Genomic DNA, 12294 nt, shown 5'->3' with positions numbered 1-12294 from the left:
TCTGTATGACTAGAAAGAATAGGAAGGCCAGGCTTTACCATAAGGTATTAATAATGCTTTGCTCCTTGGCAGCTAGTGCAAAAAGGGAAAGACAGTGATCTTAACTGGGACTTATGTTGCCACTGATGAAGACATCAGTACAAATTAGTTTTCCTAACAAAATTAAATACAGAATTGCATCTTAGACCAGCCAGGTCAGACTAAAGTTGCTGAGAAATAGATGGTCCAAGCAGATGAGCTAGCTTGGGCCATCTCAAATTGAGAACAAATTTACAGTTATCATTGTGCTGTAAGGGGCCAGGTCTGAGAGAAGATGTCTTGATTTACAAAGAGAGAGCTGAACATCTTTCACCTCCTTTTTGAAAATTAGTTAATCCTGTCTTGAACTGGTAATATAAAGTCGACAGTCACGCTTAAAATTCAACTAGTGTTAATGGAAAACCATTTCTGAGACAAAGAAACTTACTATTCTTGGAACCAGGAAACATTATAAGTTATTGTAAGAGCAAAGGACACCTTTGACAGAGCTAAAATTACAGCAGGGGAGAGATGTTTGATGGTAGTGTGGGACACTGAGCACCTGATGTGACTGATTTATTTCCATACTGAATCCCTTGATAATGTCTTCTGTGAATTTGGAAGAACACAATGGTGGTAAACTTGGAAGTAATCAAATAAAAAGCATAACCTCCCTTTGCCTCACTTATGAAATATTTTGAATGGATTAATGTAATGGCTTGATATATTAATCTTACAAAGGGGTCAAGATTAGCTCATAAAAAGCTCTCGCACAGTGGAACTGTTTTCCCAGACAGATGAAAGCAATCCTGTGTTATATTACTCTCCCTGATTTCCACCCCCCCCCCCCTTTTTTCCCCCAGATTGGATTGCAAGATCTGCTGTCAATCTCCTAACTTTGCTTCTGCAAAAATATAGTAACACTTAAGAAGAAAAGCCTCTGTGTTCATTCCTCAAAGTACTAACTCGTGCTGTCAGTGGATATGATAAGAAGGCAAATTGTGTGCCATAGCTGATTTCCTTCCACCCCCACACTGTTGTTAATGCAGTGTATTAAGACCTAACACACATCATCAGAAAGCCTTCAAATGCTCATGACCCTATGAAGGATGGGTAGAGCAACAGTGAGGAAAAAACAGTATTAATCTTACTATATTTAAGCTCTCCCCTGCTGAAGAATGACTACACTACTGAAGTTTTTCTTAAAAAGTTTGTTTTTCAGAGTATTTCATTGACAACTGAAAAATCTCTAAGATAAGATGTCCAAATATTTGAGAATCTTGCAACTGTTGTTGAAAGATGGAGCAAACTTCTGCTATGGTTTCAAAATCCACCTCAGTAGACAACATTAGCTACATCTTTAGCAATTTATGAATGTGCCAGTTTTTTATTGATTCTTGAAAACTGAACCCAGCAACAAGCAATAAGTTAATTGCATCTTTCCTTCCCCTTGTATAGGGGAGGAAATTTAATATTTTGAATTTTCTGTAACTTACTAGTAATACATAGAAGAAACTAAATGAAGTTGGTGTTTTATAAGTCACCACTGTTATGTAAACCTCTTTATTTAAACTTTGTTGTAGGTCAAAGTCTCTACTTCACTAGCTGGAAGCAGAGTTTAAATAATAGAATTAATGTGTTTTATTCAGTCAGTGTTTTTTATAAGACTGGGTATCTACACCTTGCCATATTTATTAAACTTGTCCACATTGAAATGTCGTACAGATGTGTAGGACCAGAGAGAGAATCAAACTCTGGATTTGTAGTAGTAATAATAGCTGAAATAATCAGAAAACATCTGTGGTTGTAAAACCATATTATTGATAGTAAAAAGCACAGAGCAGGACATGTGAACTGATTAATGATTGCAGTTATTAAATTAGGTGTACATAAGTCTTATTGCATCATCATAGCAATCTGGCCCAGACTTGCATAGATCTCTTAAACCTGAGACAAGGCTTATTTTGTTTTCAGACCACAGTTTTGAGAAGCAAAGGGCCTCAAGGGCAAGAGTCTCTGATCCTTAAGTCTGCTTTGTGTGATTGCTGTGGAATCAAACAGCTGAACCTAAAATCAGCTGAACTGGCCGGAGGAGGATTCCACACAGGGCAAGAGCAAAAGAGTGTAGTGTTGTCATCTGGTGCAGAGCTGGTCCCTGAGAATCATACAGAGTGGCTGTGAAGGATGTATTTTTGTATTTTTGTATTTTTGTATTTTTGTATTTTTGTATTTTTGTATTTTTGTATTTTTGTATTTTTGTATTTTTGTATTTTTGTATTTTTGTATTTTTGTATTTTTGTATTTTTGTATTTTTGTATTTTTGTATTTTTTAAAATATTTTAGGGTCTTGCCTGATAAGTACACGACCTGAAGATCTTGATACCACCAAGTTCTACCGTCAGCTGTCCACAGACTTGTGTGGATGCTGTACAGCAGAACTAAGACACCTGGCATTTTGGTGTCTGGCATATTGAGCCTTTCAGAAAAGAAGAAATGCGCTGTCTAGGAACGCTAAAGTAATTACAGGTCACTTGCAGTGTAGCTGGGAGCTGAGCCCTAAGAGTTCCAAGCCTAAAGAATGGAGTGATTTGTGATATGGTATCGTTCAGTGCTTTTCTTTTTTCTGCAGCTGTGAGTAAATCAGCTGAGAGCAACTGAGTAAAAATTGGGCCTTTAACTTGTGAATGATACAGCTGTTTTATGCACCTCCTAAATAAATGATTTTTTCCCACCTAAACTATAACCTAGCCCCATGTAGAGTGTTTCCACTGCTTCTACCTACAGGCATACCTCATTTTATTGCGCTTTGCTTTATTGCAGATAATGCATTTTTTACAAATAGAAGGTCTGTGGCAACTCTGCTTTGAGCAAGTCTGTTGGTGCCATTTTTGCAACAGCATGTGCTCGCTTTGCGTCTCTGTGTCACATTTTGGTAATTCTCGCAATGTTTCAAACTTCTTCATTATTATTATATCAGTTATGATGAACTGTGATCAGTGATCTTTGATGTTACTATTGTAATTGTTTGTTTGAACCGCACCCATATAAGACGGCAAACTTAATCGATCAGTGTTGTGTGTGTTCTGACCGCTCCACCGAGCGGCCGTTCCCCCGTCTCTCTCCCTCTCCTCGTGCCTCCCTATTCCCTGAGACACAGCAATATTGGAATTAGGGCAATTAATAACCCTACAATGGCCTCTAAGTGTTCAAGTGAAAGGAAGAGTCGCACGTCTCTCACTGTAAATCAAAAGCTAGAAATGACGAAGTTTAGTGAGGAAGGCATGTCGAGAGCCGAGACGGGCCAAAAGCGAGGCCTTTGGTGCCAAACAGTTAGCCAAGCTGCAAATGCAAAGGAAAAGGTCTTGAAGGAAGTTAAAAGTGCTACTGCAGTGAACGCGTGGATGATAAGAAAGCGAAACGGCCTTCTTGCTGAAATGGAGAAAGTTTTAGTGGTCTGGATAGAAGATCAAGAAGATCAAACCAGCCACAACGTTCCCTTAAGCCAAAGCCTAATCCAGGGCAAGGCCCAAACTCTCTTCAATTCTCTGAAGGCTGAGAGAGGTGAGGAAGCTGCAGAAGAAGAGTTTGAAGCTAGCAGAGGTTGGTTCATGAGGTTTAAGGCAAGAAGCCATCTCCATACCATAGAAGTGCAAGGTGAAGCAGCAAGTGCTGATGTAGAAGCTGCAGCAAGTTATCCAGAAGATCTAGCTAAGCTAATTGATGAAGGTGGCTACACTAAACAACAGATTTTCAATGTAGACGCGACAGCCTGATATTGGAAGAAGATGCCATCTAGGACTTTCATAGCTGGAGAGGAGAAGTCAATGCCTGACTTCAAAGCTTCAAAGGACAGGCTGACTCTCTTGTTAGGGGCTAATGCAACTGGTGACTTTAAGTTGAAGCCAATGCTCATTTACCATTCTGAAAATCCTAGGGCCCTTAAGAATTATGCTAAATTTACTCTGCCTGTGCTCTATAAATGGAACAACCAAGCCTGGATGACAGCACATCTGCTTACAACATGGTTTACTGAGTATTTTAAGCCCACTGTTGAGACCTACTGCTCAGAAAAACAGATTCCTTTCAAAATATTGCTGCTCATTGACAATGCACCTGGTCACCCAAGAGCTCTGATGGAGGTGTACAACGAGATTAATGTTGTTTTCATGCCTGCTAACACAACGTCCATTCTGCAGCCCATGGATCAAGGAGTCATTTTGACTTTCAGGTCTTATTATTTAAGAAATACATTTTGTAAGGCTTTATAAGAGTGATATAAGAGCCATAGAGAGTGATTGCTCTGATGGATCTGGACAACGTAAATTGAAAACCTTCTGGAAAGGATTCACCGTTCTAGATGCCATTAGGAACATTCGTGGTTCATGGGAGGAGGTCAAAATATCAACATTAGCAGGAGTTTGGAAGAAGTTGATTCCAGCCCTTATGGATGACTGAAGATGTGACTGAATTGCTGCAATTTCATGATAAAACTTTAACAGATGAGGAGTTGCTTCTTATGGATGAGCAAAGAAAGTGGTTTCTTGAGATGGAATCTGCTCCTGGTGAAGATGCTGTGAACATTGTTGAAATGACATCAAAGGATTTAGAATATGACATAAACTGAGTTGATAGAGCAGTGACAGGGTTTGAGAGGGTTGACTCCACTTTTGCAAGAAGTTTTATTGTGGGTAAAATGCTGTCAAATAGCATTGCGTGCTACAGAGAAATCCTTTGTGAAAGGAAGAATCAATTGATGCGGCAAACTTCGTTGCTGCCGTCTTTTAAGAAATTGCCGCAGCCACTCCAACCTTCAGAAACCCCCACCCTGATCAGTCAGCAGCCATCAGCATCGAGGCAAGACCCTCCATCAGCAAAAAGATTATGACTCGCTGAAGGCTGAGATGATGGTTAACGTTTTTTAGCAATACAGTATTTTTTAATTAAGGTATGCACATTGGTTTTTTAGACATAATGCTATTGCACGCTTAATAGACTACAGTGTAGTGTAAACATAACTCTTATATGCACTGGGAAACCAAAAAATTTGTGGTACTCGCTTTATTGTGATATTTGCTTTATTACCGTGGTCTGGAACCGAACCTGCAATATCTCCGAGGTATGCCTGTACTTTGTATAGACCCTGCTGTAGAGTTCTGCTGTACTATTGTAAAGCAAGTATAGTACTGGCCAATCTTGTCTGGAGTAAAAAAGCTTACACTGACACAGCTGATAATGTGATAAATTTTTTTAGGCTGCACAAAAATCTCTGGGGCAGGTGAGGCCTAAGTGACGTGAAAAATCACTTAGGAGCTGTAAAAATTAAGCTGATGTGAGACAGAAAAACAGACTTCAGTTTACTAGGAATTATTTTGTGTTGGAGATGCTCAAGCTGGAGAAGCATGGAAGAAGGGACCTGGCATTTTAATGACAATCCTGTGGTATATTGGAAAAATGAGGAGATAGTTATCATCCAGAAAGGATGTGTGTTTATTTCATTCCTCTCTTTAAGTGTGTGCTGTCATAGTGTTTTAAAATCCAGGTTCATAAAAATGTTATTTGCAGTGTGTTGTTTGTCTGCCTGTGTAAATTGCATGCTCAAGGTTTTGTTTCTTTTTTTTTTTTTTACTTGGTACTTTGGCAGTCCTTGCATCTTTACTTGCAAGTAGGTAGAGGGAATCCTTTCTTAAGGAACCTTATTGAGAAGCAAAAGCAGTGCTTCAGGGATGGCACGCGTGAGAATGGGCCAAGAGACTCATGTGACTAAGTGGCCACAAAAGGCAGTGGCTGTCATCTGCTATGCTGTTATAATGATAAAACTAAACCACCAAGCCTTTGTATTTTGCTAAGGAAAATCTAAATCTTAAGAAACAATTTAGAGTATGTGTTAATTTAGAGTACTGTTAAATTAGATATAAAACCAAGTATGATTCTTGCTCATACATTTTTGGCAGTTTTTCCACAATTATTGTCTATTACAGTGTGACTGTGCCTAGAATTACAAGTAAAGTTTTATGCTAGAAATGGAACACAATAGCATTATAAATACCTAAAGGAAAATCATACAAAGGGAAGTACATGGGTTCTAAATTGCAGTTACATTTTGTTCTTAATGAATGTGACATTTTCAACTTAGTAGAATCACACAGCTTCATAATGCAATATTGTATGCAGGTGTAACAGTTCTTTTGTATGTAAGCACATGTTATGTTAAAAGATGTTGTTTTAAATTGCAAATTCTGTACAGTTGCTGGAACTTCCTAGGAAGTGCCAGAATTTGTTACCAAGGCCTCTAATTCTGCTCTCTTATGCCTATGTGTTATGATCTCTAATTACATTGTTTCACACTATTTTTTCCTGCCTCATTCAGTGAACAGGATGGGTGGTGCTCAGGAATTGAGCAGCTACTTGATATTTTAATCCTTATCATTCAGTTAGCAGCCCCTGCCTTATTTACTGCATACCATTTAAAAGTTTCCAAAGAATACATAATTATTCATTCCCTTACGGTCTTTTCTAAGGTGACCAGCTGAACTATTTTTATCTATTCAATTGTATTTTCATGTGCGTTGTCTGGTCAATGGCCAAAACTTCATTTTATATGCTGTGTGAAATTAACACGCGTGAACAGATATGCATGCATATATATATATATTTACTGTTTAAAGAAAATTTTGGTATCATTCCCTTTGATAGCTTTTAGAATGGAAATGGGTAATCTTTTACATGCTTTAAAACAGTGTTTTATGGGACTATTGAAGGTAAACATAAAATAATGCAAATGAGTGACTACAGACATTCATTTGCAAACCTGAGCCATCTCTTATGCAACCTTATTTTCTGTGATGCTCTTTGACTTTAAAAATATCTGCCTTCATGTCCTGTAGGTCAGACAAAGTTGTTCTGTTGTTTAAAGGCCTGGTGTACTTCATGCTGAATGCAATTAAAAAGAAGACTTAACAAATGTAGCATTTAGAAAATAAGTTCGTATAAGAAATGGAAAGAGGTGAAAGAAGGGAACCAAAAGCATAAGAGGACATGAGACATGAGAAGCATGTGAAAGTAAAAAATGGTAATGATGGCAATAAGCACAAGTTGAAATACAAGAAATTGTATTGAAGCATAAGAGAGTGGTTGAACACTGGACAGGGTTGTCCAGAGAGGTTGTGGAGTCTCCATCCTTGCAAATATTCAAAACCTGAACGCTTTGAGCAACCTGCTCTAATTGACCCTGTTTGAGCACAGGGGTTGAACTAGATGATCTCCAGAGGTCCCTTCCAACCTCAACTATTCTGTGATTCTGTAATTAATTCTATACCAGAAAAATCTATTTACAGGTGTATATATCGTGCTTATTTTTGATGGGCAGAGCTTCATGGATCCTGTGGTTTTCTCCTACATTGAAATGCTAGTAAAACATTTATCCCCAATTCTTATTTGGCTAATGGATTATCTAATTGTTCCCATAAACAGTAGTTTAATTATTCTCCTCAGCAAAATGTTGGAAATGTTTGTATAACACAGTTCTGTTGTTACACTGGTACTCTGCAGAAGATTGTAATGAATTATTATAATGCATTATAATTGATGAAACTGTTGTTCTTTTATCCAAAAAAGATGAAGTCCCTGTAGTAGTGCTTCCAGTTAAAGTAAGTTTTATTGCTAATGTAATGTAACTTACCTTTTTTCTTTTGCAGAAGGAGTTGAGCCTTCCAAGAAGAGGAAGTTTGTAAGTATCTGAAGTTTCTTCTGTTGTGTTCACAGTAGTGTGTGATTCTGACAGCTCATGGGTAGGCTATTCTTCTTTACAGGGGAGTTAGAAAGAAGGTTAAATGTGGCAGCTCTTTTGCCTTATAATACATTAAATAAATAAAAATTAAGATCGTGAATGTATACCCGTGCATTGTGCAGTGACCTTTTCTTATGTCCTTCCCATTCTTATACAGGAGCTATTTGAAAAAGATTTCCGAGATTTAATGACAAAAAATATTTTTCATGTTGAAGCTTTTATTTTGTATTGAAGGTTTTTATTGTTATGATCAAGGAAGAAATATGGTTTTCTCATTACCGATATAAATGGAACTTGAAATGTAAGTAAAACTTATTACTCATGAAAATCTGTGATCAGATCTATGGATGAAAAAGCAGGAACAAAAAATAGATGAATTCTGTTAAATGTATAGAGTTGGATAGTTAGTATTTTGATTAGTGGAAGTAAAGGTTGTATGTGTATTCTTGTCTGCATTGTTACTGAGTTTGGGTAATACAAATTCAGATACTGTGATTAGTTGTGCTTTGTATTGATTTCTGTACCTTGGCTTTATTTCTCGAGCCCTTTTGAACTGTTTGGTTTTTAAAGCTTGTGCATTTGTCAGTTTTATTTCTTCTTCTGTGTTCGTAATTTATTGAGAAAGTATTAGGATAATTTAGCAAAATGTCTACATTTAACAAAACGTATACAGAGTAAGCTCTGTTTGCTTACTACTTCTTAACAAAAATGGTATGACTAAAACTGTTATCACTGTACTTGAATAAACTTGTGTTAATGTGACAACATGTTGTATGTGGGGAAAAAAAACCCAAACCCTTGTACAAAAGGCCAGTTATTTGGTTTTATGTTTATATATTTGTTTTCAACTTGATCTGTATAATTTGTGGTGATAGTAAAGATAGGTATAAGAATAACAAACTCTAAATGCTGGGAAGGCACAGAGAAGCATGGTACATCCACTCTAAATTCTCTGTTGTTATGATTTAAATGACTTAAAGGAAATGCAGCTTGTAGGGCATGTGCTGAAGACTTTGTTGTTTCAGGTTCTGACAGATGAAAAATTATGTACTAAATAGCAAGCAGTAATGTTACTTCATGAAAAGTCAGTAAGTTATAAAACTAATTCCATATCAAGTATTTGATATTGCATAGATACATTATAAGAACAACAGTTAAAGAAAAAGATTTTTAGTGCCTTCTAGAAGCTTTGTATCAACCTGAAACTGTTGTGCGGACAAAAGCCCGCTTCTGTTGAATTAATGGCTTCACCCATAGCAGAAAATGGCTCTAGAGGCTCTTTTTTATCCATGGACAAGACTTTGCTTATTCTTGTTATGTTGTTTGACATTGTATGTTATTAGTTACCTATTTTTCTCAAAGTTTTGAAAAGTGTCTGTGAAGCAGTCACCTCAATTCCATTCATACACACATTTTTATAGCCTGATCATTGAGATGTAAGTGCAAATTTTGTAATGTTGCTGAAATTTTAATAAAGTATAATAAAGAAATAACCCCTTGTCAGCATAGTCGTATCTAGCTTTTAAAGTGGTTAGGATTCTGCAGGTGGTATTTTAAAATATCTTTATTACTACTATCTTCGTCAAAAGGATTCACAATGCGGAGGTTAGCAAGGGCTGTATCACAGGTTGTGTGTGGACCATGTTGGCTGCTGTATTTCCATGTTGTTTGCATGTTTACAAGAAGATTTGAATTTCGAAGTGTGAAGGGTCCTGTGTTTTCCTTGGCCTAAAAGTCTAGATACTCTGAGTAGCTGCCTATATGGGCATATCACTTTGCCCTCTGGGGCTTCAGAGCCAATGGCCTGCTGAGGATGCAGCTTTAAGCAGGACAGTGAAGGAGAGCCAGCTCAGGGGTGATCAAATATAGGAACTTGGAAAATGAAGTTTGGGTTGATGAGTTACTTTTTTTATTTCCCCCTCCCCTTACCTGAACTCATCTCTTACCTGCTACAGTCGCAGGTAGAAAGGAAGGAGGGCTGCATGGGGAAAGGTTTCTTACTTGTGGCTCAGCATGTAGATACGCATGATTTAAACAGCCAGAATGCAAAATAATCTTTCTTTTAGAGCTGTTGCATTATTTTTATACTTATTTTAGATGGCTGCTTTCTGAACCATAGAGTTGTTTTCCATCTGTATGCAGATAAATTTTAAACAATTTTTTTTTATGACAAGTATGGTCTACTGATTCCAGCTCTAGCTGGGGATCTGGTATAACGTGTTAATATGGAATGGTAGGTGTTTGGGAGAAAGCAGAGTGAGTAGCAGATCAGTTAACAAGAAAAGGTATTTGACTGATATGGAGTGTCAGCTTTTCCTTACCTGTTCTGCTGTACCAACCAGAGCTCTTTGACTTCTTTAGCCATGTCCTCAGCTTGATGCCAGAAGTGGTATTCGGGTTTTCCTTACTAAGTTCGTCAGATATACAGTGAAAAAGGGTAATCCTGGCTTATTGCCAACTAAACAGTAAGCGGTGGAGCCTGCCTGTGCAGTAGCTGTTACTCAGAGTTCATCATCATCAGCATCCATTGCATCCTGTATTCATTCCGACACGTTGTGTGCCATGCTGGCCAGTTGGCAGCGCTTGTTTACTTGTTGAACCTCATCTGCCATTCATCTGCCAGGGTATCCTGACTGTGTGATTAAGTACATATGTTTTTACCGTGTGTGGAGCTATTCCACCTTGCAGTTGACCTTTTGAGCTGGTTGTATAAATGCCAATCTACAAGCCCAAGTGGCTTCAGTTAAAGAACATGTCCTATGTTTTCACTGACCTATTTGTTACCATTGCTCAGCCCAATATAGAGGCTCCTCTGGTAACCAACCACTTCCCTGCTACTTGTCACACAAGAGTCAGCTTATGTAAGGGACAGGGTGGTACGAAACTCTGTTGCTTGGTTTTGAAATAAGACTGAAGGTTAAAAGCATGATGGTACCAGAAGTCAAGAAAGAACCTAGAGAGCTTGGAGAAGGAGGTGTGGGGCCTATAATGTCTTATGTGAATTGCGGAGGAGATTGAGGACCTAAAAGTGCAGGAGAAGGAAAGAGAGGAAGAGAGAGAGTGTGAATGTGTCTGGGGAAGATGTGGAGATGTTAAGCTATTTCTATTATCTTGCTGTAGCCTGTGGTTGTGGGGGACTCATTTTGGATTTCATGATGCAAGTTTACCTTTCTGTGGGCATCGTACAATTAAACCCAATTCAAACTTTACAAATTGTTATACAGCAACTCCTGAAGAAAAAGAAATGGAGACAAAAATGCATTTACAGGTTAAAGCTAACTTGAGCACAGCTGGCATAAACTGCGATCGGTGGTGCTGGTTCAGAAAGAAGCAATCTTTTCTGTCCTCAGTGTTCCCTGCCTGTGATGGCACCAGTGTTTGTGTGGACACAGGCACAACTGATCCAGGTTACAGCTAGCTTCAGGTGGGTTCTTGAATGTGTTTGACTGTGCAGCTGCACAAATGCCTTGCTGACAATTGTGTATGGTGGCATGGAGGCCGGATGAGTGGCAGGGGACTGTCTCTCGGGCTGTCTGTAGCAGCAGAGCTGACTTTATTCAAGCTTAACCTGATTATAAAGCTGTGTGGCTGTTGCTATCCCATTCTGCAACTCCTAATCTGGAAGTTATATGCATGTTCTCTACTGCAGTATAAACTTAAAAATGTATTTCTACACACTGCCACTACAGGGATGGAACATTTATATATTACTATGATGGCTTTTTTCTTTTTTTCCCACCACTTTCTACACTTGAGGCAGGCATTTAAATGTGTGCTTTATGTTAGGCCAGGTCCAAAAATAAAGGTTTAATTTGGTACAGTTAAGTGTTGCTAACATGTTTTCCATTAGTTTATGAAGCATGCAAGTACTCTGAACTAGGCAATTCCTCTTTGCATCTAAAAAAAAAAAACCCTATCCTTTATACATGCAGAGTGTAGCTAGCTAGAGTGAGCAGCTGGAGAAGGTCTCTGTTTATACTGTGTGTTAAACAGGTGAGTTTCCATCAATGTATTTAAGGCATGGGCATGCCCTTATCCTCTTCCGTTTCCTTTCCTCACCCACGGAGTACAGCAGAATGGGAGCTACAAAGAGACACAGCATGAGCTCACAGGTTGTGATACAAAAGCTACTTTCCCTCAGTTTTATTTAAATACCTTCTGGTTTAAAATATCCTTCTAAAAATGAATTAACAGTGGACTTTCATGAGGTGGGCAGGAACCTTCAGAAACATTCATAATTAGATAGAAGTAAGTGGATAGGTAGAAGGGAGTCCTCCTTTCTGTAGGGTCTCAGTGGTCAAAGTACCTACCACAGAAGTAAAATACCAGACTTTTCCAGAGTAAACCAGTTTTTTCCTTTTTCTTTTGTTTATCAGAGATATTTCAGAGCTAGATAATTTTTGTGTATTTATTTCTGCAGCATCTGTCATTCTTCTGAAGGCTCTGAAACTAATTTCAGTAATTATGAAATGTGAACTCTTGTTCAGTTG

At 38.1% G+C, this 12294-nt stretch overlaps 1 protein-coding gene across 1 annotated transcript in view; it reads left to right on the top strand.

Annotated features, from left to right (window-relative positions):
• The window catches only part of LOC106485819 (microtubule-associated serine/threonine-protein kinase 4-like), a 137262-nt gene extending 128001 nt beyond the window's left edge, over positions 1-9261 (top strand). Inside the window, exons 5-6 of the mRNA XM_067316436.1 lie at positions 7713-7744; positions 7962-9261. Of these exons, the coding sequence (XP_067172537.1) occupies positions 7713-7744; positions 7962-7992 (63 nt within the window). The 3' untranslated portion in view covers positions 7993-9261. The remainder of the gene's footprint in view (positions 1-7712; positions 7745-7961) is intronic.
• The last annotated feature ends 3033 nt before the right edge of the window (positions 9262-12294 follow it).

Source organism: Apteryx mantelli, chromosome Z (genome assembly GCF_036417845.1).
Source record: "Apteryx mantelli isolate bAptMan1 chromosome Z, bAptMan1.hap1, whole genome shotgun sequence".
NCBI classification, from domain to species: domain Eukaryota; kingdom Metazoa; phylum Chordata; class Aves; order Apterygiformes; family Apterygidae; genus Apteryx; species Apteryx mantelli.
This window is presented reverse-complemented; position numbering and strand designations above follow the sequence as displayed.